The 26593-nt window shown below is 41.3% G+C and overlaps 1 protein-coding gene across 4 annotated transcripts in view; it reads left to right on the top strand.

The window, feature by feature from the left end:
• Positions 1-26593, top strand: part of LRCH1 (leucine rich repeats and calponin homology domain containing 1) — a 189593-nt gene that overhangs the window by 67522 nt on the left and 95478 nt on the right. For all 4 annotated transcript variants that reach the window (XM_059041864.2, XM_067016621.1, XM_059041865.2 and 1 more), the window contains exon 2: positions 23744-23888. In XM_059041864.2, the coding sequence (XP_058897847.1) occupies positions 23744-23888 (145 nt within the window). The remainder of the gene's footprint in view (positions 1-23743; positions 23889-26593) is intronic.

Raw genomic sequence — 26593 nt, 5'->3', positions numbered from 1 at the left:
CAGAGTTGAGTTCTGTTAGTAGCCACATAAAACTTTACTGCCTCTGTGTCTCTCCCTATGGCATGTTTTCCCTGTGTGGGTTTTATTAATGAATTGTTATTAGGTGAAATAATAACTGTTAACGGATGGTGCTTCACAGTTTACAAAGATGTTTAGAAAAATCCTCCCAGATTCTTGGGATCTTTAGCTTCATGTCTTAAGTATCCATTTAAAACATTTTCTTCTGACCTCTTTTTGGTTTAAGAAGTTGGGTTTGAAGCAGTGACCAAGTATTTCCAGAGAATCCATTAAAGAATGAATTCTTCAGCAAAACAGGCTCAAAATGAGGCCCCGGTTTGAAGGACAGAGGCAAGGAGATGGTAATGTTCTAGAAAGAGAAGATATTCCAGTATGGAAACCATCCTTGGGGTAATTTTATTCTTAAAAAGAGATCACACACAAAGCTCAGTGTTTGAAGTCAGAAGAAAGGAAAGTGAACATTTGGATGAAGAAGCTGTTGGATAGGCATGAATTTCACTACTATTTTTCCTTTGGAAGATGTAGCAAATTGTGAGCCTTGTGGATTTCATGTGTTGAGAATTTTAGCTAAAATGGGTCCTTATGTTGAAACATTTCCTAAATTCTACACCCACATACTCAGTCCTGGTACCGCTGCTGGCAACACATTTTCCAGAATGCCAGAATTGCATTTTACTTCTTTTAATATCGGATGAAGTATATTTTCAAGAGAAAGAGTACAGTTAATTTCCTTTTGGTTCAATAACAATTTAAATTATGAATGGAGATCATGTAATTCTGGTGTCTGTGTTGGGCTGTTAAAATATTTGGACTCAGTAATTCATTTCCACGTTTTCAGATTTGACAGACACGAAGAGGTACAGAGTGCAAAGTCCTTACCAGATCTATCCCCAGCCGCCCAGTTCAACTTCTTCCAGGCAGCCAGTGTTACCAGGTTCTTGTATGTCCTTATACGTACCAATAGATACAAAAGACTATTATTTTCTTCCTCTTTTTACACTAATGATGATGTGCTGTGTTCACTGTTCTATGGTGTATGCATTTATGTTTGGTTAATTCCTGAGGGAAAAAATGAAAATATAAATTGAAAGTCTATAGTATTCTCCACTAGAAACAGGTGTGGGCCTCAAAGGACAGTGCTGTCCTTCTGTCATCACAGAAACCTTGTTTAGGTAATTTATCAGGTGTGGAGCTGTGCAGTCGTGAAGTGATCTGTGTATGATCTGCCATATTTTTCTAGAGCACTGATGAGTTGTGTCGCTGAAGTCTACAGGAACCTGCTTTTTACCTCATTATTTAGGGATAATTTTGCCTTTGGATTTGGTCATTTCCACGCCTCCCGTTTAATTTAACTTTTAGTTACGACTATACTCAATTCGCATTTACTTCTTTTTCCATTTTACAGGGATATTGAGTAAATCACTAGCTGATGATAATTACTTTATATCACATGCTGTAATGTTGTGAGGAACTTAATACCTTTCTTGGCTTCTGTAAGAAGTGTGTCATTCATTGAGCTCTGACTGCATTTAAGGCAAACCGGTTTAGGCATCGTGGGCTCTGAAAACAGGCTCTGGGTCTTGGTCTGCCACGCCCACACACGCTCCTTTTCCCCTAGACCCTTCTCTTCATGCTCTGCACCTCAGCACCCAAGACATTTTGGGGTCATTCAAGTAACGCTATGTGTGAGCACGTTGTCTTGTACCTAGCAGCCTTTTCACACCCCTTCCTCAGCCCAGACAGATCTTCCAGTATCATGTAAATGCAGTCAATCATATTTCTCCACCTGCAAAATGGCATTTGCCAGCCTGTGGGAGACGCACTTCAGGTACCACAGTGTGTTCTCTGCGTCTGTCCTTACGTCCGTCTTTCCCACTGAGCCCTGACTGGCTTCAGGGTCAGGGCTGTGCTTACCCCCAGCGTCTAGCACGCGGTGGGAACGCGGCGCATGTTGAATGAATGGAGACCAAGCTGACTCTCCAGAGTTCGGTTCTTGAGCTGTAGGCGTTTGAATGCCATACAGACAAGTTTAGACAGCAAGTTTAGACTTGGTCTGGAAACCAAAGTAGGAAACAATAGAAGGTTATTGATCAGGAGAGTGACAGGCTTCCATGTGCATCCTGATAAGTGAATTCTCGTGGCATTAGGTGAGGGGAGAGGTTGGGGTAAGGCTTTTGACAAAGTCTAGGTGAGCAGTGATGGAGCTCTGCAGTACTTATTTCCCATTGCTCTAGCTAAGTTGCTCAGAAAAAGGTAAATTTTATATCAGAAGTATATGATAAATATGACATTGTAAATACCCTTCATATTGTAAAGTTATAGAAAGGCTAGTAAAATAAGGAATATAGGGAGTTAGTAACCACCTTATAATCAGAAAGGATAATATTTTTTAAACAATAGATATTTTTTACATTGTCTTACGATAGTAAAATAGAAAACTCATCAAGTGGGTGGGAGTGTTGATTTCAGAAGTTTGCGTTCACCTCTTGATACCGTAGCCCTTCATCTAGTCCCTTCTCTGTGCTCTTAGAAGCTAGAAGGATTTAGAAGATGGATAAGATACACGGTTATTATGCTTGTGTTCCAGACAGTGGACTCCAAATGTGAAACAAGTATTGCATTGTTCTTCCTTAGGTGATAGAAATGTTTATGCACGGTTGTGTGTGTAAATGTCCTGAGTAAATTGAATTAAATGGAATGTGCTAACGTAAGTTGCTATTTAAAGCAGCCCTATGATGAAACTTTTGTGAAATAAAGAACTTAAAAAAACTGAAATCCAAATAAGCACACTCTCCTTTCCATGTTCTATTCTCTTCTGTGTTGACTGGATTCCAGCTGGCCAACTTCCTGCTTGGTTCACGGAGTGTAGCATCTACCAACTCAATGTCACCGGAACCCCTCCAAAGGACGTCAATCATCTAGCGTTGTACAATCTCAGCTATTAAATAGATTTTAATTCTTTTCAGCTTGGGTGGGTATGATTTGCATCTTTCCTAACAGACAAGCATCTGCAAGTGTTTCGCCTGCAGAAGCTCATTAAAAATCAGTGCAGATCCTGACGGTGTCTCTAGCAGCAGGCATTACCTTTTAGAACCCTTGTAAGTGGATTGTGTTTCCAGTATCAGTGGTGAAGACTTTTGGGAAAACAGCATTTGCAGAGAGACCCAGGGTATATAATAGCTGATCCCACTGGTACGTGTCCCAGAGAAAGCAGGGCTGGAAGCTTTGAGTGTAGTTGAAAGATGCCGATCTGTCATTTGCATCCATTGAAACTGAGCAAGAGATTTCAGACTGAGCTTTATATTCTACTTCCGCTGAGAGCAGCTGGTGAAGGGCTGCAGATTCCATGTGAGTTGGGGACCTATCATCTGGTGTGTTTAATGCAATCCTGCCTCATCTTGGGAGCAATTTCTGGGACCTGATAATGATAATAAGCATATTCTTGGTGAAAGATAATGCTTGTGCTTATTAGAATGTGCAGACTGAGTAGGGGCTTTGGCATTAAAGGTGATAGTGGTGGGAGAAGCCAAGTATTTAGTAAAAGGGTAATGATGAGGGGTAGGCAAATATTTTGGATAAGGAAAGTTACAAATACATGATTAAGAGCCTTAAAAAATGTTTATAAAGTGATAGCTTTTAAGTACCAGGAAGAGAAAGTGTCCAATCTCTAGCTGCCTTTATAAAAATCTGCTTTATCCTTGGAGGGTGACTTTTTTGGTTGTTCAAAGTCAGCCTTTTCCTCCAGGGATATGTTTAATTAATCATCTTCCATTAGTGATGGTGCCAATTTGATCATTCTTTTCCCTTCTGCTGCCCCACCCCCTTTCCTTGACTTAAAGAGTAATTTATGCAACCGTGACTCTTTTTTTTAACTTGCAGTACATTTTCTGCAGACTGAGTTTATGTGGATAAAATAGAACACTCCACTGTAATCTCTTCTTTTATTGGGTTTTGTTCTCTGGTGTTCGATTTGGCTGGTGTGCAGCTTGAGAGCGGGTGTGCTGTATACCTCATTAAGGAAAGCACTTTGAGAGGCCGCCAGGACCCACTAAACTGAGTTTCAGAATGACCTCCCTTTGGCAGTCAGTCCGTCAGTCTCTCCCCATTGCTAACCCATACCTGCTCACCAAGTCACGGGCTGTTGCAGCTGATAAAGCTCCATTTTATTTGTTTGTTTCTTTTTTAAAAATATGCTTGACATTGTTTCTTGTCATTAAGGAATTGTATAGAGGCTTTTACAAAATTAATTAATTTATTTTTGGCCGCGTTGGGTCTTCCTTGCTGCGCCCGGGTTTTCTCTAGTTGCGGCGAGCGGGGACTACTCTTCGTTGCGGTGCGCAGGCTTCTCATTGCGGTGGCTTCTCATGTTGCGGAGCACGGGCTCTATGCGTGAGGGCTTCAGTAGTTGCGGCACATGGGCTCAGTAGTTGTGGCTCGCGGGCTCTAGAGCGCAGACTCAGTAGTTGTGGTGCACAGGCTTAGTTGCTCCGCGGCATGTGGGATCTTCCTGGACCAGGGCTCGAACCTGTGTCGCCTGCATTGGCAGGCGGATTCTTAACCACTGCGCCGCCAGGGAAGTCCCCAAAGCTCCATTTTCAGTGGAAATGAAATTTTTCATTTTTCCTTGGTAAGAGGACACAAATGCCTCTTAAAATGGTTTGAATATCAGGAGATCCACAGAGTTGAGAAGTCTTGCAGGGAATCAGTGGAGCCTGAAGGGATTCTGTTTTGAGAAGTCCCAGAACAGGTGCAGGACTGGGCGGGTAGGGGGAATTCCTTGCAAAGTTAGAATTCAGCTGCTTATCTTGGGGACACAATCTGTTTTAGCCAAGATGAAGGAAAAAAATAAAACACTACTAACACCTTTGGCATGACTTTGTGATATTATTGATGGGAAAAATCTCAATATTGTGAACTTAATCCAGCCACTCCAAATGTGTGAATTACTTTTTCAAGATACATTTTAACCCTTGTGACAACAGCATTTACTTGTGGAGTGGAATGTTGTATTAGGCAGATTCATTATGCTCAGTGATCTTCCTCCCACTGAAATTCATTGTGTTACTTTCTTAAAAACCTTTGGTAGCAGACTTCCTTGGTGATGCAGTGGTGGAGCATCCACCTGACAATGCAGGGGACACGGGTTTGATCCCCGGTCCTGGAAGATCCCACATGCCACAGAGCAACTAAGCCCGTGCGCCACAACTACTGAGCCTGCGTGCCACAACTACTGAAGCCCGCGCACCTACAACCCGTGCTCCGCAATGAGAAGCCCGCGCACCGCAACGAAGAGTAGCCCCTGCTCGCCACAACTAGAGAAAACCCATGTGCAGCAATGAAGACCCAAGGCAGCCAAAAAAAAAAAAAAAAAAAAACAACCGAAAACAGAAAACCTTCAGTAGCTCAGGCAGCCTCTGGGTCATGTGCACAGAGAGCCTTAACAATCTGTTCAGCCTTGGGCATTGCCCCTGTTCTGACCATACCTGCCTGCTTTGCCTGTTTGGATGCCCAGCCCTCTCCCCGCCCACATACTCAGTGATGCCCTATTGGCATGTGGTGTTTAAGCCTAAGTGTCTCCTCTTCCCTGTCTCCACAGTCCCCATCAGGACTGCCTGCTTCCAAACTCCCCTCACATCCTCTGTGGACCTCTGTGTTCCAGCTTTCCGCCTCTGTGGAACAGATCACCCTAAAACAGTGGCTCCTTGGGTCGTTCAAAGAGTTGGGAAGTAGAATGACTTCCTTTGTTTGTTGGTTAGTTTCTACTTAATTACATTTTAAGCCTGGCCACCTTGATAATGAGGTGTTATGTGTAAACCATGTGATGTTAGACTGAATTTTCGTTAGATCAGTTTTAGCCCTTTTCGTGTGCTGAGATGGGTGGAAAGAGGACATATGTTAATATAGCAAATAAATAGGCACTCTTGTTTTTCTTTGTTTTCTTTCATTATTTGCCCCTAGCAGTGGGTTTACGCAGAAGAAGAAAAAAGAAAGAGAACTCCCCAGAACAAAAACAAAAGTGAAAGTGATTTTAAAATCCTGACTTTCTGTTTTATTGTAAATTAGATAAACACCAGGTAGTATTTCCTTTAATTTTTTCATGTTTTTTTCTCAAATTAATGTTTGAGGCATGGTTGGGAGTTTTCATATAACCCATACGTCTTTTATATAGACAGATGGTAAAATGGAATAAACCCTGGATTTGGAGTCAGATGCACTTAGGTTTGGGTTTTGTTTCTGTCATTTACTTGTAAGCATACTACTTGGGAAAAGGGAAAAGTAGAAATAATAATAGTTTCTCTTGGCCAGTTGGAAAGATTCAGTTCAATCCAGCTGACCCGTGTCTGAAAGTCTATGTGTATATTTGAAATTTGATAGGAACGTTTTGGTCTTCAGCATCTACATGCTTCTGTGTATTCTGGTGTTTGTAAATGTAAATGTGATGACAGGTCCATCTCCCTGGAAACGAAGGTAGTGAGAAGGCATGGCTCTGTTCTAACTCTTTCCTTTTGTTTAGTGTATCATAGAGACTTAGATAAGACAGGATTTTTATTTGACAGATGCGGAAACTGAGGCCCAGAGGACTAAATGAACCATGCAAGTCCCTGTAACACGTGAGAGGCGGAGTTGGGGACTTTGTCCAGTGTTTTATTGTATTGTTAGGTCACTGCCTGTTCTACTGTTTTCCCACGGTCTTTCCCTCCCCTTCTCCCTCCTTCTCAACCTGGTCCACCTTCCACTAGGGTGTGTGTACACACACACACACACACACACACACACACACACACAAATGGCAAAGATCAAGAAGGATGCAGCGTCCAGGCTCCTTTTCCACGGGAGCTGCCAATACCATTCCTGGTGAGACATGGCCCTTGGTTGTTGGTCACTTACAACAATAGCTTATTTTAAAGAGCTAAATATAATTTTTTCTTTGCAGGTTTTCCTTTTCATCTGTAGTTTTGGGACCCATATGATATCTTTAAAGCGCCTGCGTTCTTTTCTCTTTTTCTCAGTTTCTGTGGACCGAATTACCGTGACAGGTGTCTCAGTGAAAGCTTGATACACACATTCCTGAAAACCTCAAGTTCCAGAAAATCACGCATTCGAATACGGCTTTGCAGAAAAATACAGGGTCGTCGGGCTGACGACTCTAAATCTATGCTAATTTGCAACTAGAGCACTAACAGAAACAGTAAAAACCTGAATAAAAAGCACAGTTCAGAAGCCATATTAAATTCCTACTGTATACAGACACACTTTGGTAAACATGACTGTAACTTATTAAACGATGCGTGACTCCCGCTTTGTCCTCAGCCCGTCCCCTCTTGCCCGTCTAATTCACATGACAGAAAATGCTGGGTAGTGACAGACAATATCTAGTGCTGCTGATGCCACTAAACATCACTGAACACATACCCATTGGATTACCCATAGAGTAATTTTTACAAAGTATTTTTTTTTTTTTTTTTTTTTTTTTTGGTATGCGGGCCTCTCACTGTCGTGGCCTCTCCCGTTGCAGAACACAGGCTCCGGACGCGCAGGCTCAGCGGCCATGGCTCACGGGCCCAGCCGCTCCGCGGCATGTGGGATCTTCCCGGACCGGGGCACAAACCCCCCCCCCCCCCCCCCCCCCCCCCCCCCCCCCCCTGTGTCCCCTGCATCGGCAGGCGGACTCTCAACCACTGCGCCACCAGGGAAGCCCTACAAAGTATTTTGAATGTCTTATTCACTGTGAATGTGACAGTGGCCTGGGCTAAATATCCGCCAATACCAGAAAGTAAAGATATCGCAGAGGTCTTTCCCAAGAACTTTAATTGCACGTTCCCGGTAAGCTAAGGAAATGAAAAAAGGCCAAGGATCATGTTGCAGAGCTTTTCGAGGGTTTCAAACCTGGGCAAAATCAGTGAGCAGCCCAGCAAACTCGTGAGACCCAGATAGGATCCTTTGTAGGAAGAAAAGACATCTTTCCCCAATTAGTAAGACAGTACTGATGAAAACTGTCTTCTCTGGGTCTGTAGCCCATGTCTGTCTTTTACTTTTCACATCTCACTTGTTTTTATTTTGGCTAATCCTATGGAAATGTATTTTGTGTTATCTTGCAATGCCAGTCGTCATAAGGTGACCCGTTGTCCAAGAATCCAAGGTTCACTTAACTGCATCTCAGCAGTCGCACAATTTGATGAGAGCTCTACCCAGCAGTCCCTTCTGTTTCTCGATCAGTTGTTCTCTGCCAGGCGTTTGTGTGCGTTAAGAAATTGGGACAGGGAAAGGACCACATTGTTTGTCAAATGGAAATTATACTCAGCATCGAAGCTTTGAATGCCATGGGGAGAGGGGCGTTTTGACTTCTCTTCCTTTTTCAAGTGCAGTTAAACTGATATTTCGAACAATGATGAGAAAGTTCTAATTAACTTAATATGTGATAGATGGTAAAACAAATGAGAGGGGCAGTCATTTACGGGAGACATTTATGAAACCGCAGGCTTTGGGGAGCTCTGCTTTTCTCTGGTTTTCTCTAGCTCCCTTCCAGTTCTGCACCCTAGGTCTGGGACTCTTTCTCTCTGAAGGCCACCGGGAGCCCTCAGCTTGGGATCTGTCCTCTCCTTCCTCTCTCTGAACTCTATTTTAGATCTGCAGTAAAGTTTTGAGGCTTTTTGCAAGCTTTCAACTCTGAGGTATTTTGGAAAACTGTAATTTTGTTTGTTCTCCGCTGTATGCATGTGGTTTCTTAAAACACGCGTGTGATTATTTTCTGCATCCTTTCCATAGCAAACATTTCCCTCTAAACTACAGGTTCCAAAAGTGGGTTCTCGAGTGCATTTGGCAGTCTCCCTTGGAATGAACAACTTGTTACAATGTTGAGGCTTTCTAGGTGGCTTCCAACCTTGTGTTGGGGTTTGCCCCTCATGTTCAGAAGATAGACCTGCCCAGTGCATTCCGATTTTCCAACAAGCCATGCGGTGCTGTTGAGTTATTATGAAACTTAATTTGATGATGATGAGTATGGAAGACCATTAGCATGTAGCCTGGACTCTGAAGCTAGGTTATTTGGGTTTGAATCTCAGCTTTGCAGCTTTTTTTTTTCTAGTACTTTTGTTTCTTTTTACTGTTACATTTTTAATCTACCTGGAATTTATTTTGGTAGAAGGAGTCAAGTTTGGCTCTGGCTGTTTATTCTTTTTTAAATTATTTTGGGGGCGAAATATTACATAACAAAGTTTACCATTTTAATCACTGTTAGGTATACAGTTCAGTGGCATTAAGTACATTTACAACTTTTTACCTGTGTGTTATGGATCAAATTATTTTACCCCTCTTTGTCTCAGTTTCTTCATCTGAGAAACTGTTATCCAGTGGGGATAACATCCCCATTAAGTTTTTAGGAGCTGATAAGCTCATGGAAAACACTCGATGTGCCTGGGAGACAGTAAATGCTCAATAATGATTAGTGGCCATGGTGACTTATATACTGGCAGGGCCCGCATTTGCTGGTAGGAACCGAGGATGAACTAGTGCCGTATGTGTGGTGCATATATATATATATATATGAACGCTTAGGTGGGGCAATTATTGCCCACTGACTCAGTGTGAAGACCAGAGAATTAGACACCGGATAATTTTGCATCCATCATTTTTGTGTCCACTTTAGCTTGGGACTAATGTGCAGTTTGAACTTCAGGAGGAAAAAGAGATTTTCTAAGGTTTGGATTTCAAATTGTTTGTGAAGCAATTAATAATGAAAAGATAAAAGCCTATGTTGATTTCAAGTTTAAAGCATAATTCAAGAGGCTGAAAGTGGGTAGACTTCTGAATATATTCCATGCACACTAGCTCTTTTCAGAATCTTTGATAAAAAGCTCTTGCTTTACAAAAATGTGAGCAACAATTATTTGTTATGCATGAATTGTAGATGAAGTACATTGACCAAAATGAGAGGAAAAAAAGTCTCAAGAAAATGAGCATTTTGTTTACGTTTAAATCTTCCAGAAACCGTATATTTGAAAATAATATACCAGTTCAATATATTTTCTTAAATAATTTAGATAAACTGCATTTCTATTATAGTTTCTAATAAGTGATAATGTGAAGCAGTTTCTGTTTTATTATCAACAATCTTATTACTTTTTGGTTCAGCAAGAAGCTTCCAGCTAGATCTGTAAAAAGGATACAGAAATCATCTGAAACTATTTCTAGACTTAAAATTCATGTTCCTACAATGGAATATACTATATTCGGTCACCATCACAAAAATGCCTTTCTTATCAGTGCTGCCCTAGCTAAGTGTGAACTTTAAAAATTGGAAATCAGGCACTTTGCAGACAGTCCACACTTTGTTTCGTATTTTTGCGCTAAGAAAAAAAATTGCCCAAGTAAGTGTTTCTGGAAGGAGTCAAATTTCTCAATTGCCTTGGTAGTTTAGCCTACAGTATTTTTGTTGTTGTAAGAATTGATCATGACCCTAAGTATAACTGAAAGGATACTCATTTCTAAAGCATGGATCGTGATTGGTTCCTAAAAGGGGAGTAATGTAATAATGTAGCAGTTAAATGCTGTCATCATATTACACACACTTGGTCAGGGTGTCAGTATGAAACTATCATTATCATTGAACTGTACAATAACACACGGGACAGAATGCTATAGTGGAAATAACACTGGATTTTGGTTCAGAAAGTCTGAATTCCAGAACTCATCATGGCTCTCAGGCCATGGAACCAAGCCTTTGGGTTTCAAAAAGTTGTGATTGCAAAGAGAAGGACATTGGCTTTACGGTAGCGGCTGCTGGAGGTCCTTTGCTAGCTCATTTTCTTTCGTCAGTATTCACTTTTTTCCAGGGTAATGTCATATAGGACCACTCCTTATTTATATGCTGATGTCTTCCAAACCTACGTTTTAGCCAAGACCTTTCTTATGGGCTCCAGAGCCAAAATCCAATGGCCAACAGACCACGCTGTTGCTCCATAGATACATTAAATCAGTGTATCAAAAACTAAACTCAGCATGGCTCTCCTCTCCCACCATTACCCACAAACCTAGTTCTTTTTTTGAGCAAGTAGCATGCTTCCGGGCATTTACCAAAGCCAGAAACCCCAAGATGCCCTCAGCTCTTTCTTTCTCTTCACTTCCTGTTATTTAACGGAGCACTAAGCACCGACAGTTCTGCCTCATAAATGTCTCCGTTATCCATTCCCTCCGGATGATGATGGTGGTGATGGTGCGGGTGACAATGACACTGGCCATTCTTCCCTATCGAGTGTCTTTGCCTTACTTCCGGCCCTTCTCATTTCTCACCTGGATTTTTGTCGCCACTATTTTTAATCGTGCATCCCTGCTGAACGTCAACCCCATGTGCCCCAGCCATAATGGCAGTGCCAGTTCCTCAGTGAGCTACCCCCTCCCTCCATTCTCCAGGTGGGCTGCACCTGTGGGTCTGGAGTGACTTCTCCTCTCTGCCTCTGGTTGGTCTCCCGGACACTTGTACAGAGACTCAGCTTACAGGTCAATGCCTCCTTGAAGCCTTTCTCAACCTTTCAGACAGAATTGATATTTAACCATGCTGATAAATATAGATCGAATTCATTGTACATTTTCTTTGATTTCTCTTCCTCCCCTGTTGGACTCTGAGTTACTTGAGGTTATGAATTGAGTGTTCAATTCATGTTGCTGTATACAGCATCTGGCATGTTGTGCCCAGCTTGTAGAGACATCCAGTAAATGACTGAGTGAGTGTAGAAGGTTTTACTTGTGGTGGGAAGGGATACGGAAGATGCCACATGCCACACAGCCTTGGGAGTGTACCCCCCCCCCCCCCGCAACCTCGCCAGCATCTGTGACTTACTGCTGAGTAGGCTCACATGTGGTGACTTTGCTTGGCTCTCTCCAGTTAGATACGTACTCTGGGACCAGAGCTGCAAACTATAAGCCAATACTTTTTTTTTTTTCATCTCTATGTTGAGCTTTTTGATAGGCAAAGGTACTGAGGTTGGACCTGACCAAATGAACACAGTGAAATATGCACCTTCTCTAGGGCATTTGTATGCACTGTGGCTGTCCCAGCCCTCTCACTTTCAGTTCACGACCACAATCTTCAAGTCACCCGGCACTCACTCTATGTTTCTCTAGTGCTGTCACTTTCCTGCTGTCTTATTGACGACTTCAGACTTTGTCTCTCCTAAAACCGTTAACATCTTCTCCTCCCTCCCTCCCTCTCAGCTGCTTGGGCTTGCAGGCAATCAGAAGGGAACTTCGCTGTGTGCCCACCACCCTATCCGCTCAGTTATCTGCATCCGTGCCCGAATCCTCTCGCTGCCTTACCTCTGTTGCTGGAGAGGAATTAATTGTCCACGCCCCTGTGGAAGGCTGCCGTCTCCACCTTCTTAAGATCATCACACTGGTTCCCTCTGCTGGAGCCCCACAAGGTTCCCGGGTGTCCCTGCCCTATGGCCCCTCCCCCCACCTTAGGGCTCTTCCATTTTTGCTTTTCATCCTGGGGAGAGGCTCATCTCCCCAGAGGTTCCCATGACTTCTTCTCTTCCTTCCTTCAACTCTTCACTCATTTTCACTTTATGGGTGAATTCTCCCTGGTCATCCTGTTCAAATTTGCAGTCCCCTGCTCCAGACTTCCTATTTCTTTATTCTACTTTATTTTTCTCTCTTAGTTTTGTTTAGGTCACACCCCACTGCAATGTAAGCTCTTGGAGGGCAGGGATTTTGCTGGTGTTCACTGCTGTTCGCCCACTGCTCAGAACTATTCCTGGTACCCAGTGGGTGCACAAAAAGTATTTGTTGAGTGACTCTGTTGTGAAGAAGCTTTCCCAAACAGAAAAGCATAATAAATTGTCCTTTTCCCTCTCTTAAAGCTATAGGCTTCATTTGAAATTTCAAGTTTCCATTTTTTCCAAAAGTTGAATTTAAAATTCCCCTAAATAATGTGTCTATTTTCAAAGAAGGACAGACAAATGAAACAATAATTTAAGGGTGCTCTGAGCATTTTTATACACGTAAAATGTCATTAGTGGTAAAAATAGTATTTTTATTATGTATCAGAAGATTACGATAGATTTTCAAATAGACTGATGTGTAAGACTGGCTTTCTTACGGAATATTACATTTAAATATTATAATAACTTTAGATTCCTTGAATCATATCTACTTAAAAATATCACTAGCAATATCTTTAAAGGTTTTTTAAAAAAATTAAGTTTGTGGTAATGATTCCTCCTTTGACATTATCAGCAATATGTTGAAACTGGCTCAGAACTTGTGGGTAGCTGTTAAAATTTTGTCTCATTTGAGATTAATCAACCACTGATATAATTGACACCATATGATATAAATTTTGAATTCTGTATGATTTCTATTTCAAAGTGATGGCTATTACCCTCACTCTCCTTGATGTTTAACACAAGTATTTGGGGAACTTGAATAATGGATTATCTGGCTAGTAGAACTGTGATTTAGTTCAGAGTTAATAAAAGGAAAGATTCATTTCTTTATCTTAGAACTCTTTAAAAATGTACTAGTGTGTTTCCATGCCAGTTATAAAGTCTCTTGGAGGGTCAATAATTTTATCTTTCATAATTAAAGATCTTACATGGTCTCATGCCTGAGATTATTTACAACATTGCAAAAAACGATAATATTTGATTTGCCTCTAAAAACCTCCTTTGAACGAGAGACCAAATCAATAATAAAAAATATAAAAGCATTCCATCTTCTTTACCTTGGGGGGGGGTAATATTAACTTTCCTAATGTTTTTATTTGCTATTTTTAAAATATATAAGAAAAGAATCTAATTAATTGATGCTTATGGTTTTCTGACGTTCTGTAGACTCTTTCACAGTGTATTTGATTTCAAAAGCTAACAAAGGTAAAAATCCTGGAAAAAAATTATGGTAAGGTCATTTTTATTATAAAGGGCTTTCTTTTCAGCAAATAACTTTTCTTTTATGGTTGAGTTTTTTTAAAAATAAATTTATTTATCTGTTTATTTATTTTTGGCTGTTTGGGGTCTCTGTTGCTGCGCGTGGGCTTTCTCTAGTTGCGGCGAGTGGGGGCTACTCCTCGTTGCAGTGCGCGGGCTTCTCGTTGCAGTGGCTTCTCTTGTTGCAGAGCACCGGGCTCTAGGCGCGCGGGCTTCAGTAGTTGTGGCGCGCGGGCTTAGTTGCTCCGCTGCATGTGGGATCTTCCCGGCCAGCGCTTGAACCCGTGTTCCCTGCATTGGCAGGCGGATTCTTAACCACTGCGCCACCGGGGAATCCCCTGGTTGAGAGTTTTAATATTTATGTAATCAACTCACAACTGTGCCTTGTTTCACTTGGGGTAGTAAACCTGGAATGACAGTAAACTCCAGCCAGACTGAGGTCACGGAGTTCAAGGTTGGCCACTCTCTCTTGCTCCCTGCTCCCTTCTCTGTCCACAGAAAGTCCACTCTCTTCCTTTAACTCCAGTACACTCATGTGAGTTTGAGCCCTTAGAGCCCTTGGGACTCACTTTCTTTGCATTCCCGAATTACTCATTGTGCAGCACTTGCCAGATCCCTTAATCACTAGTAACTAGCTTTCCTCTAGTTACAATGTGACAGAGACTATCCAGGAACTGGCGGGTGAGAGATTGTCATCAGCTGCTCAACTTTAGTCCAGCAGCAAGGTATTTGTTTCATTTTAAATATCATGTGCTTTACTGAAGCGCTCTTTGAGCTCTAGAACCTCACAGGGAAAGCTCCAGAGACTGTCTTCTCCCTCTTGCACCCCAGAGAACCCAAGGGCTCCCGCCCCGCTCACAGCACCTGAGCAGTTGCCCTTAGTCTGACCTGCCAGGGGGCTGGCCTGCACGCTCCCTGTTCCCCGCCTAGGGTCTCAGCAGAGCCCCATGCTGTGTCTCCTTTGGGCTCCTCTGCACCCTCGGGGACCCCCATTCCTGCAGTTATCTGTGACCGTGCCTCTCCTCACATGTCTCTCTAGAATTTTACCATTGGGCTCTGTGTCTCTCTTCCTTCCTGCTCTGTGAGATTGTTAAAGCCGAAGCCATGCCCTAATTTATTTCTTTTCTCCACGGTCATTTGTTGAGTTCCAGGCACTGCTGCTCTCTCTTCTTCCCAGCATTTATGAGGTGCAATTGTATCAAGCACCTAACAGTGGTTGGCAGTGTGATGAGTGTATATATAGATCAGTGGATGGAGCTAGAGAACACTGTTAGGTAAGTTAAGTGCTGATTTAGTGGTACTCGGTCATAGAGTACCAAGTACCAGGCTTCCGGCCTGGCATGGTTAGTAATTTCTGTGATTCTGGGAAACTGTAAGTTCCAGGATAATGTTTGTATTTAGTGACCATTTTAAAAAGCATTCTTTTTTTTCAATTGTGATAAAATAACACGTAGCACAAAATTTACCATCTTAACCATGTTTAAGTGCCCAGTTCAGTGGCATTAAGTACATCCATGTTGTCGTGTACTGTCACCATCGTCCATCCACTGAGACTCTGTACCTACTAAATAATAACTTAACATCCTGCTTTCCCCCAGCTTCTGGCAACTATCATTCTACTTTCTGTCTCCATGAGTTTGATTACTTTAGGAACTTCGTATAAGTGGAATCATATAGTATCTGTCTTTTTGTGACTGGCTTATTTCACTTAGCATAATGTCCTCAAGGACATGTGGTAGCATATGGCAAACTTTCCTCCCTTTTTAAAGCTGAATAATATTCCATTGTACGCATAGACCACATTTTGCTTATCCATTCATCCTTCAGTGGAGATTTGGGTTATTTCTACCTTTTGACTATTGCAAATAATGCTACTTCAAGCAACCGTGTTCCATGAAAAAATTAGTATTTTCCTTTCAAATTAGTATTTCTCATTTTAAAGATTATTACTGTTGATGGGCTGTTTTTATTATGTCTCGGAGCGAAAGTTCTGTTCAAGCAAATGGGAAATGATTCATTAGCTAAACAGAATCACCAGGGAATGGGTCACCTCAGAGAAACTGTAACCATCTAAAATGTTTTTGTTTTGAGTAATTTTACACAAAAACATTAAAAATAGACACTGCCCTGCTCTCTTGAACAGAACATTTGAAAGACAGTTTAGGGCTTCCCTGGTGGTGCAGTGGTTAAGAATCTGCCTGCCAATGCAGGGGACACAGGTTCGAGCCCTGGTCCGGGAAGATCCCACATGCTGTGGAGCAACTAAGCCCGTGCGCCACAAGTACTGAGCCTTTGTGCCTAGAGCCCGTGCTCTACAGCAAGAGAAGCCACCGCAATTAGAAGACCATGCACCACAACGAAGAGTAGCCCCAGCTCACCACAACTAGAGAAAGCCCGTGAGCAGCAACAAAGACTCAACACAGCCAAAAATAAATGAAAAATAAAGACAGTTTAATTCCCAAATATGTTAACTATTGCTAGGTTATTCAGCACTGTATTATTTTGGTGCTACTAGTACATTGTGCTATAATATTTAGAAGGGCTCTGACCATTACATTTAAAATACTTAAATTTTAATATGTCTGTCTATTTCACTCTTTGTTACTATTTTTTTTTTAGAAGCACACTTTCTTATGGCTACCTCCCTTTAAAAAATCTATTTTTGCTTCTGAAATGCAGTGGGACTGAAACAGTCAATAGTAGCATTTGTTAGAATTGTGTTTAAGAGTAAAAGCTTCTGAGTGAGCCTTTCAGAGATTCTTTAAGCAAAATGATTATACTTTGGAACAGGAATTTCCCGCCACCCGCCAATTCCATCTGCGGTGGTCTTTTAAAATATTATTTCCTCATTTTTTTTGGCAACACTTCGGATGGGAGAAGTACAATAAAGAAATCAATTTTTGCTATCAGCATTTCAGTAATGCAGTTGTTCAGGAAAAGGCCACCTATAGGTAATTACCTCTTTAGTACTTTGTGGGCTTAATAGGTATCAGCTGCTAATAAAGTCACCAGGCCAAGAGGCTGTCATATCCTTTTTGGCATTTCCCAAGACTAATTTCTATATCTTATTTCCTCCTTCGGCTTGGGAAAGGGAGCCTTCAAACCAGCTTATAGGTTTTTCACTCATAATACACAATTGTTTTTTTTCTGTTCTTTCATCTCTGATTTATTATTATCCTGAGGCATTTGTACATATGGTGTGCTTCATGTGCTTGTCAGCTAGATTTTAAACTCCTTCCCAGCCCAGGCCTTTTTTCTTGCTAGAAATACTGCATTTGGAACCCAGCATTAGCGCTAACATAATGATACAGACTATTCTTACAGTGCTTCCCTGTGTGCTAGGAGCTGCTCTAAGGACTTTATATGTATCATCTCAGTTAATCCTTCCAATAATTCAGCGGAGCCAGTACTATTATTATGCTCATATTACAGGCAAAGAAACTGAGGCATAGAGAAATTAAGTAATTATTTCCAAGTCTACACACTAAGTGGTGGGATCAGGATTTGAACTCCAGCTGTCTGACCTAAGAATCTGCTTTCCTACCACATTTATTCAATGAATATTTATTAAGCTCTTACTGTCTACCGGTGAACAATGTAAAGATCCTAGCCTTCATGGAACTTTCATTCTAATAGAGGAAGAGAGAAAATTAACAACCAAAATACATGAGTAAATTGTATGCTCTTTTAGAAGGTTATCCAAGTGCTAAGACAAAAAGGAAAATGTAGAACAGAGGGAGGGGGGCTAAGATGGACATGCTGACATTTTAAGTAGGTAATCAGGGAAGACTTCATGGTTCATACAGAGGAATTGTTTAACAAATCTCTAGTGTTTGACAAGATTTTTTTTTTCTTGATCTCTTAGAGATGTAGCATGAAATCTTGGCTGACTCACTCAAAACTTTTATGAATTCTCTTATTAGTTCTGCCTGTTTAACACTGGAAGCGTCTGGTGGTTTTATCTCCGGAGTCAAGGATGAGTCAGCCCATGGGCTCTGCTTCCCTGCCCGGAGTAGGCTCCCTTACTCCAGAGCATTTCCAAATGTGCAGTTGTCCCAGGAGTGGCCCATGGGGGCTGAATCTTGGGGCTGGGTGGGGTGCCTGTGCTGAAAGAGGAGGGACAGTCCAACACCCAGGACATTGTGGAGTGCTCGCCTGTAGAAGGATATAGCTGAGATTCTTCTGGAGAGACCCCCGCCTATCTAGAAGAAAAGAGATCTGGATTGTCCAGACAGGGCAAGTGGCCCCAGACCATCCTTCCACCCAAGGATTATCTCTGAACAGTGGACCCAGGAGGGACCAAGCAGGAGAGTGCAGATGGCCTGGCACAGAGTGTCCCTTCAGTACAAAGAAGACATTGGGTCCCACGTGCTTGTCTGTGGGTCAGGGGTTTAGATTTATGTGTGAAGGACACATATTTCGCCCAATTATTGAGACATCATGATAGGTGCTAATAGGCTAAAATTAAACTTCCATGATAACATGTTTATCCTTCAACTCAGAACATGTCTCATTTGGTCCTTTTGGAACTGGGCGTGATTCGACCGCCAGTGATCAGGCCTTTTCTTCTGACCAGAAAGCAAGACGTTGCAAATGAGGTTGCCAGCTGTGGCGGTCCTTTAGGCTCCCGCTGGTGGCTGTGGCGGCTGATAACTCAGGATGTCGTCGGTGGAGAGTGGGAGGCCTCGTCCAGTCCCTCCTGAGGCACCGCTTTCCTTTTTTATACAAAAACAACATCGTGCCTCTGAGGGTGCTGACTGCGTACCAGATTCCACTGACTGTTTTTCTACCCTCCTCTGCTCATTTTTATTCCTTTGGCTACTTTATTTTAGGGCTTTGCAACGCTTGTTTTGGCCGGGTCGGAACTTATTGTTTTATTTCTGGCTGCTCTGCTCTCATGTGAACGTTTCAATTAAGAAGGAGACACGAGGAGGACGTGGTTCTGGAGTTCCGGTTTGCTGCCCGGCTGTTTGCCCAGAGATCATTTAATGCCTCCTGATCAGGCATCAGAAACGGATCTGTTATTATTATTATTCTTTTAATTAGAGATATGCACAAGAACAACTGACCTTCCCTAATCGCAGCCCTACAAGGCTGACCCAGCAGTGGTTCAGAACCACCTACTGGTTTAGTTCTTGCCTCTGCCACTTACTAGCTCTGTGACCTCAAGCAAGTTACCTAACCTCTCTGGGCCTTGGTGTCCACACATATCAGGGAGTCATAACAGCACCTGCCTCCCTAGGTTATGGTGAAGATTCAGTGAAGAAAAAACCAAATTTTCTCTGATCGTAGCCAACCGATGATATGAAAACTCTATTGCAGATCGGATTTTTTTTTTTTTTTTTTTTTTTTTTTTTTTTTTTTTGCGGTATGCGGGCCTCTCACTGTTGTGGCCTCTCCCGTTGCGGGGCACAGGCTCCGGACGCACAGGCCTAGCGGCCATGGCTCACGGGCTTAGTTGCTCCGCGGCATGTGGGATCTTCCCGGACCAGGGCACGAACCCGTGTCTCCTGCATCAGCAGGCGGATTCTCAACCACTGCGCCACCAGGGAAGCCCTGCAGATCGGATTTTTATTGCTCTGATTGTATCCAAGAAACAGTTGAGTTGGAATTTAGAGTAAGAATCTTATTGAGCAGTGGTTAACTCTGGATTGGCACAGGCTTTCTTTTCCAAGCCTGTTGTCTAAACCGGACCCTTCCTGGGCCTGATCGCCTGCTCCTAGGAGAGCGCCACCTATTGGTGGGTCTTGCTTTAGGTAGGAAGCTGAGAGGGTGGATCACTGGTGTTTCCCCTGGGATAGTGGGGATCAACTGGATATACAGGGGTGCCCGAGTCACACCCTAGTACTTCTGGCCATGGACCCCAGGCTTCAGGATTTTTAAAAGTGATTCTAGTATACCAACGAGGTTGAGAAATACTAGGCAAATACTTTATTTAGGGAAATAGCTCATAAGTGGGTTCATTTATACCTCCATGTATTTATAACAAAATTAGAGAAATAAACAACAAAAATAAACACCAATTCCTCATCGCTGTTTATCCCTAGTTTAAAAGCTTACTTATCTTTCTATCACTCAGAAAGTACTGGGCTCTTCACAGCTCCTGACCCGTTTGTCCAAGCTGGTTTGGGTTGTATTTCAAAATAAAGATACAAATTGCCTCCTTAACACTTGCCTGTTATCTTTGAGCTCTTATTCTTTCTGTCTTTCCTGAGTTGGAGAGCCTTCTTTGCTCCCATGTTGGTCTGTCTGTAGTCATGACAGGGACAGCCAGGCTCCTGCTTGAGCTCTCTCTGCCTCTGGCATGGATCTGCCCTTTCAAAGTCCCAGTTTAAGGACACTCACATCTGTGTGGGCACCATGAACTGACCATCTGCTCACGTGTTTAATTACAACTAAGTCCTGGATCTCTTCCTCCTCCTCCTGTGTGTGTGTGTGTGTGTGTGTGTGTGTGTGTGTGTGTGTGTACGTGTGTGTGTTTTAAAAGAGGGACCAGACCCCATTTTAGTTCTTTGCTTTCAGCTGATAGGAAGAATTTTGAACAAACTGGTATGTCATTTGTTCCATTGTTTATAATCGGATTATCCATTCTGGATTATCAAAGTCAAAACGTCTTAATCCAGACTGACTTCCCCGGCCTTTCTGGGCATTTTTCCCATTGCCGGTTAGTGGATGCCCAAGGATCCAAGATGCTCTCTGCGTGAGCCTAAGTAAATTATAGGAAAGCAAACCTGCTCGTTTTTTCTCACCCTCTTTTTCTCTTCCAATAAGAAAGTTAGTTGAGAATTAAGTGATACTCAGACTCAAGCAGGAAAAGTAAGTCACGTATTTGAAATCTCATTCTAAACTCTTTATTGAAACAGAGTGCTTATGTAAGATTAGGATAATTGGCAGTTGAAGCCAGGGTTTCTACTTACCAAGTTTCCTGTAGCCACTTCCAGAATCTAGCCCATCAGGTGACATATTGTTTACATTACTTTCTCTTTTGAACTTAATGTTTATAACTTTCTTATCCTCTGAGTCTTTACACAGAACATGTTGACTCTGTTTTTATTGCATTTTGGGCAAATAAAAACTGCAGTTGAAGGTTTAATCACCGTATCTTCCTAATACTCTAGCTGTGGGACACATCATGACCTCGCAGAGTGGTCTCACGTGGGGAACTCAGTCAGGCCTTGCAGTTAGACATACTTAGGTGTGAGTATGATTACTTATGTCTGTGGCTTTGGACAAGTCACATAAGCTTTCTGAGCCTAGTTTCCTCATCTTTAGGTTGGTGGTGACACTGCTTCTTGCGTTGGTTTAAACGAGGTGTACTGCATGCGAAGCTCCAGGCATAATGCCTGGCTTGATGGAAGTGCTCAAGGGATGATAACATTTACCCATCTGGATTTTAGCTCTTTATTTGTACTTTTTTTTTAAGCACAATTAGAACCTTTCACCTTATGGTTCAATTCAGGGTTTGTGCCTTTCATCTTTCAAATGATAAACTTTTTAAAAGTAGCCCTCTGTGTTTTTCATCTCTGCAGATATCATGTACTTAGTAAATGTTGATGAAAATGTCAATAATCTGGGTAGTGATGCTAAACAAAGAGGAAAGGAAAACTTTTGTTTCTTTCTGTTTTTCAGCTTTGTTTTAATTTAAGCTAGGCAACTGTTTCTGTCAATATACAGGCACTGAAAGAATCTAAGCTACATGAAGGTTTTATAGTTTCTTCCCTTTTAATTTAGAAACTGGTACGCAAACCCAGGACGATAGGAGTGCGTTGCATAGGTAAATTCTCACTAACTCCGTGGACACGGACGTCTGTTCATTTGGCTAGCATTGTAGGTTCGGGCATGACAGGTGCCCACCGTTAACACCTTGTAACTTTATTTATAGTGGATAATATAATACTCTCAAAAAAAGAATTCCTGGAAAAATACAAAATAGCTCAATTAAACGATTAGGGCGATACTGTTGGCCATGCCCTGGACAGCTGATAGTTTTGCATGTGATTTTTCTATTGAAATTCTTAGAGACCTTAAAAGAAGTTTACTGCAGTGTGGATCATAGAGGAAGGGGAAGGGAAAACAAGGATGAAAGTGGAGAGATGATCATATACTATTTCATATTTCACTCTTTTTATATGATGAATTGTTGAAATAATTTTAAAAAACCCTTATATTCCTAGAATAAATCCCACTTAATCATAGTATGTTAATCTTTTTATGTAAGTGCTTAATTCTATTTGCTCATTTTTAATTTAGGATTCACATCAGTATTTAGAAAGGAGATTCATATATAGTTTCCCTTTTGTGTACTTTCTTTGTGGGGTGATGGTATCAATATTATACCTTGCTGTTTAAATAAGGATTTGGAAACTTCCCTGCCTTTCATATGGTTTGAAATGGTTTAAATATTGTCAGAATTGTCCCTTAAAAGTTTCCTGGAATTGCCCCTCTGAAGCAATCTAGACCTGTTTTTGTTGAATTATGTGTTTATCTGTTGGAAGGTCAGTCAGCGAGGTAGCTTTTTGACTCATATTTCATTATAATATTGACCTATGTAAGTCTCTCACCCACATAGCGTGATTCCTTAAGTGTATCTGAAATATTATTTACTGAACATCTTCAATTCATACTGATTAAGCCCCTGCTAAATAAGGGTGAGGTGCTCTGTTGTTGTTGAGTTACTGTTTTCAAGAGTTGGTGGCTCTTTTTTATATTCAGCGTTTCATGGCATTTCACAATCATGTTTACCATTCCCAGATTTGGACGTTAAGGACGATTCCATATTTTTATTGTTGAGATGGTGATACTGTAAACTGTACTGTATGTTTACATTACTCTGTAGACTATTATTACTGTCTTTGGTACACTTGGCAAGGGAGCCAGTTTTACTGAAGGTCATGCGGCATAGTATTCATCCTTCATAGATAAACTGATTTATCTCTTTCTTGTACATTGTACGTGCTCAGTAATTCTAGTGAATGAAATACTTTAGTATCTACTATGTGTTTGTTTGGGAAAGGTATAAAAGACATTTCTGAGAGATAATATGCTATGAATGCAAAATTGAATTAAATAAATGAAATATTAAGGTAACTATGTGTATTCAGATATATTAAAGGATTCAATTTTACATATTTGTCCGGGGGAAAAATAATTTTCAGATGGAGCGAAAAGTAAATGTTTATTCAGTTGCCCTTATACCTGGCCTGAATTTACAAATTAATATAAAGAGCTAGGACTTCCCTGGTGGCGGAGTGGTTAAGAATCCACCTGCCAATGCAGGGAACGTGGGTTCGAGCCCTGATCCAGGAAGATCCCACATGCTGCAGAGCAACTAAACCCGTGCACCACAACTACTGAGCCTGCACTCTAGAGCCGGCGAGCCACAACTACTGAGCCCACGTGCCACAACTACTGAAACCTGCGCGCCTAGAGCCTGTGCTCTGCAACAAGAGAAGCCACCAGAATGAGAAGCCCGCGCACCACAACGAAGAGTAGCCCCCGCTCGCCACAACTAGAGAAAACCCACGCGCAGCAACAAATAAATAAATTTATTTTTAAAAAAATAGAGCTAAAAGTGTTTCAGCAGTATTTTTGCTTTTCTATATGAATTGGGCTATACAACGCTAGGAAAGGGGAATCACAACGCCATAGTAACAATGGTGCAAAAAATGATAGTGTTGATTCAAATGTAGATGATAATGTTTATTTTAAAATGTGTTAAGGAAAAAGTATTGATAGTTGATAAGATTGTATTGGATTATGTTGAAGAGTTATTAATAAGATATTTTTTTTTCCTTTTCTCATAGATTTATCTAAAAACAGACTGGTTGAAGTTCCAATGGAATTGTGCCATTTTGTATCACTGGAAATTCTTAATCTGTATCATAATTGTATCAGAGTCATTCCGGAGGCCATCATTAATCTGCAGATGCTGACTTACTTAAATTTAAGGTAGGTTGACTATAAAGGTTATAATCAAATTCGATGAAAAAAAAATAATTGCTTGCATTTCCATCAGTTTTTTTTCTTTTTTTCTCTTTGCTCTTTTCTTATCACCCTTTGAAGTAAATCACATGAAGATTATTGAAGAATATCTTTTCGAATACATTTGTGGTGCCGTTAATTTCGTTTTTGGCACTAGACTTCTCTGAATGTCAAGAGGACAAGATGTTTTGGTTTCTTAAAATAATTTATACAGCATCATTTATACGCTTTGACCAGTTGGTACTTGGAAACTTGTTGGTATATTTTCTTTGGGTATTGCTATAGATTTTGGAGGAGGAAGGATGAAGTAAGTGGGAAAGGTTTGGGGGTTGGGACAAATTAGGGCCTTGCAGGTTTGGGGCGTTATTGGTGCCAGTAGATTTGCTACCCAGCGCTGACTGTTCACTTTAGGCCTGTTCACTTTAGGCCACCGGAGAAAGTTAAGGAGGAGCACTGAGCAACTGCAGCAAGATAGAAAGTTTGCTGTCTTTAGCCCATTAAATTAGGTCAGTGTTTGCTGAGGATGGGTCAGTGGTCTGTATTGACTCTGATTAAGCACAACACAGTGGTAACCTATGAATGCACTAAGTAGCCCTGAAGTTAAGAAAACTATTTTAAGGTCTAACTTTTAGACTTTGCTGCTGTGACTGTCAACTTCTCTGGCCAGATTTTGACGCCTTGTTTCCTAAATTCTTGACTCACATGTGGGATGTCAGGAGAGAAGGGGAGCTGTTTTGTCAAATCTATCTCTATTATTAAAACAAAGTTGGAAACTTCAAGCCTTTGTGCAGCCTTCACTCTTGTCAGTTGCATTATCTTAATGTGCAAAGAGTAGCACCTAACTAGCAGGGCTTGTGCTGTGTAACAATATGACGAACTTTAAAGTGTAGGATTCCCAATAAACCAGGTATAGCATTAATTTATGATAGATAATAATGTCGTTTATTTTTTTAGGGTTTTTGTTGTTTGTTTGTTTGTTTTGGTTGACCACTGAGAGTTAGGAGTCTTCTGCAGCTTTCTTTGCAGTCAAAAATGGGTTTCCATTGCATTTCGTTAGGACTGCCTATCTTTTTCCTTGGGAGTGAAAAATAAATCTTGGTCATGTTTTTAAGTGGCTCTTACTTATTTTTGGTAAATAAGATGTAGGTTACTATTAGGATAATCTAGAGGCTCAACATATGTAACTTTCATTTTTCCAGGTTTCTAGTTCATTTGAGTTTTCTTGTGTAAGAGCCATTCATGCTGTTTCTTCTGCAACAGAACGTTGATTACCTTGTTGCCTGATGGAACCAGTAGAGTGGTGTCTACAGATATTGGCTCACTAGCTCCCTAAAACATCTACCTTCTAATCCCAACCCATATAGGGGAAATAACCCAAGAGCTATGTAGTTGGTCTGTTTACTTCACTTACCTACTCCTGACACTTTCACCTCCAGCAGCCCTGCATACAGCAAGTAAATAGATTTGACTTTGCATTGTTGTTTTAAATATATATACACTGAGAAACTTTTGGATATAGATGACATATTTCTTCTGGCATGATGTAAACTATAAAATTCTACAAATACTAGAGAATCTAATCTTAACTTTGTATTTTGCTTTAAAAGCATTAATAAAATTTGTTTTGGTAGGATGATTTTTATGTTGAGCCTAGTTGAGGGTAAAATAATGTTGCCGTCTTCAGATGGTCAAAAGACTATATTGGAATATGAATCTCAGGAGTCTTTAATTCAAGAACAGAGAGAATTTGTTGAAACTGACAGTGGTTGAAGAGGAAGTGTTTGGAGTATTGTAGACAAAGTTTTGTGATGAATTTCTAAGTAAGGGAAAGGAAAGAAATAAAGGGATCGCGGGCCTCTCACTGTTGTGGCCTCTCCCGTTGCGGAGCACAGGCTCCGGACGCGCAGGCCTAGCGGCCATGGCTCACGGGCTTAGTTGCTCCGCGGCACGTGGGATCTTCCCGGACCAGGGCACGAACCCGTGTCTCCTGCATCGGCAGGCGGATTCTCAACCACTGCGCCACCAGGGAAGCCCAGCACCCAACTTTTTAAAGCTTGTTTTCTGCTTGTAATGGTTTGCTTTCACATTCGGTTTAATATCTCTTTTATCTTTGGTCCTATTTATATAGCTCATTTTTATTTCGTTTTGGTTTTCTTTGCTCACATCTCCTACTTTAATACTGCCATGTTTTAAGACATATTCTCTAGTGTTGAACTCTTTAAAGGAATTGATAACTAAATGGAGATTAAGAAAAAGTATGTCTCTTACTTTTCAGAGATACTGTATCAGGGTATATGAAAAATGTATGTACGTCCTCTAATCTCTTTGAAAGCCAGGTACTATATATACGTATATAACTATTATTATTATGTTTTTAATAAATTCACTAGGTTTTTAAAAAAATATTTACTTGTTTATTTATTTGGTTGCACCAGGCCTTAGTTGCAGCTCACTGGCTCCTTAGTTGCAGCACATGGGCTCCTTAGTTGTGGCATGTGAACTCTTAGTTGCAGCATGCATGTGGGATCTAGTTCCCTGACCAGGGATCAAACCCAGGCCCCCTGCATTGGGAGCGCGGAGTCCTATTCACTGCTCCACCGGTGAAAGTCCCTATACATATATAATTATTTTTGATGCCTTCTATCAAATTTACTTCATAAATGTAAACTTGT

Source organism: Kogia breviceps, chromosome 16 (assembly GCF_026419965.1).
Source record: "Kogia breviceps isolate mKogBre1 chromosome 16, mKogBre1 haplotype 1, whole genome shotgun sequence".
In the NCBI taxonomy this organism is placed as follows: Eukaryota; Metazoa; Chordata; class Mammalia; order Artiodactyla; family Physeteridae; genus Kogia; species Kogia breviceps.
Note: the sequence above shows the minus strand (reverse complement) of the source record. Positions and strands in the feature narration are given on the sequence as shown.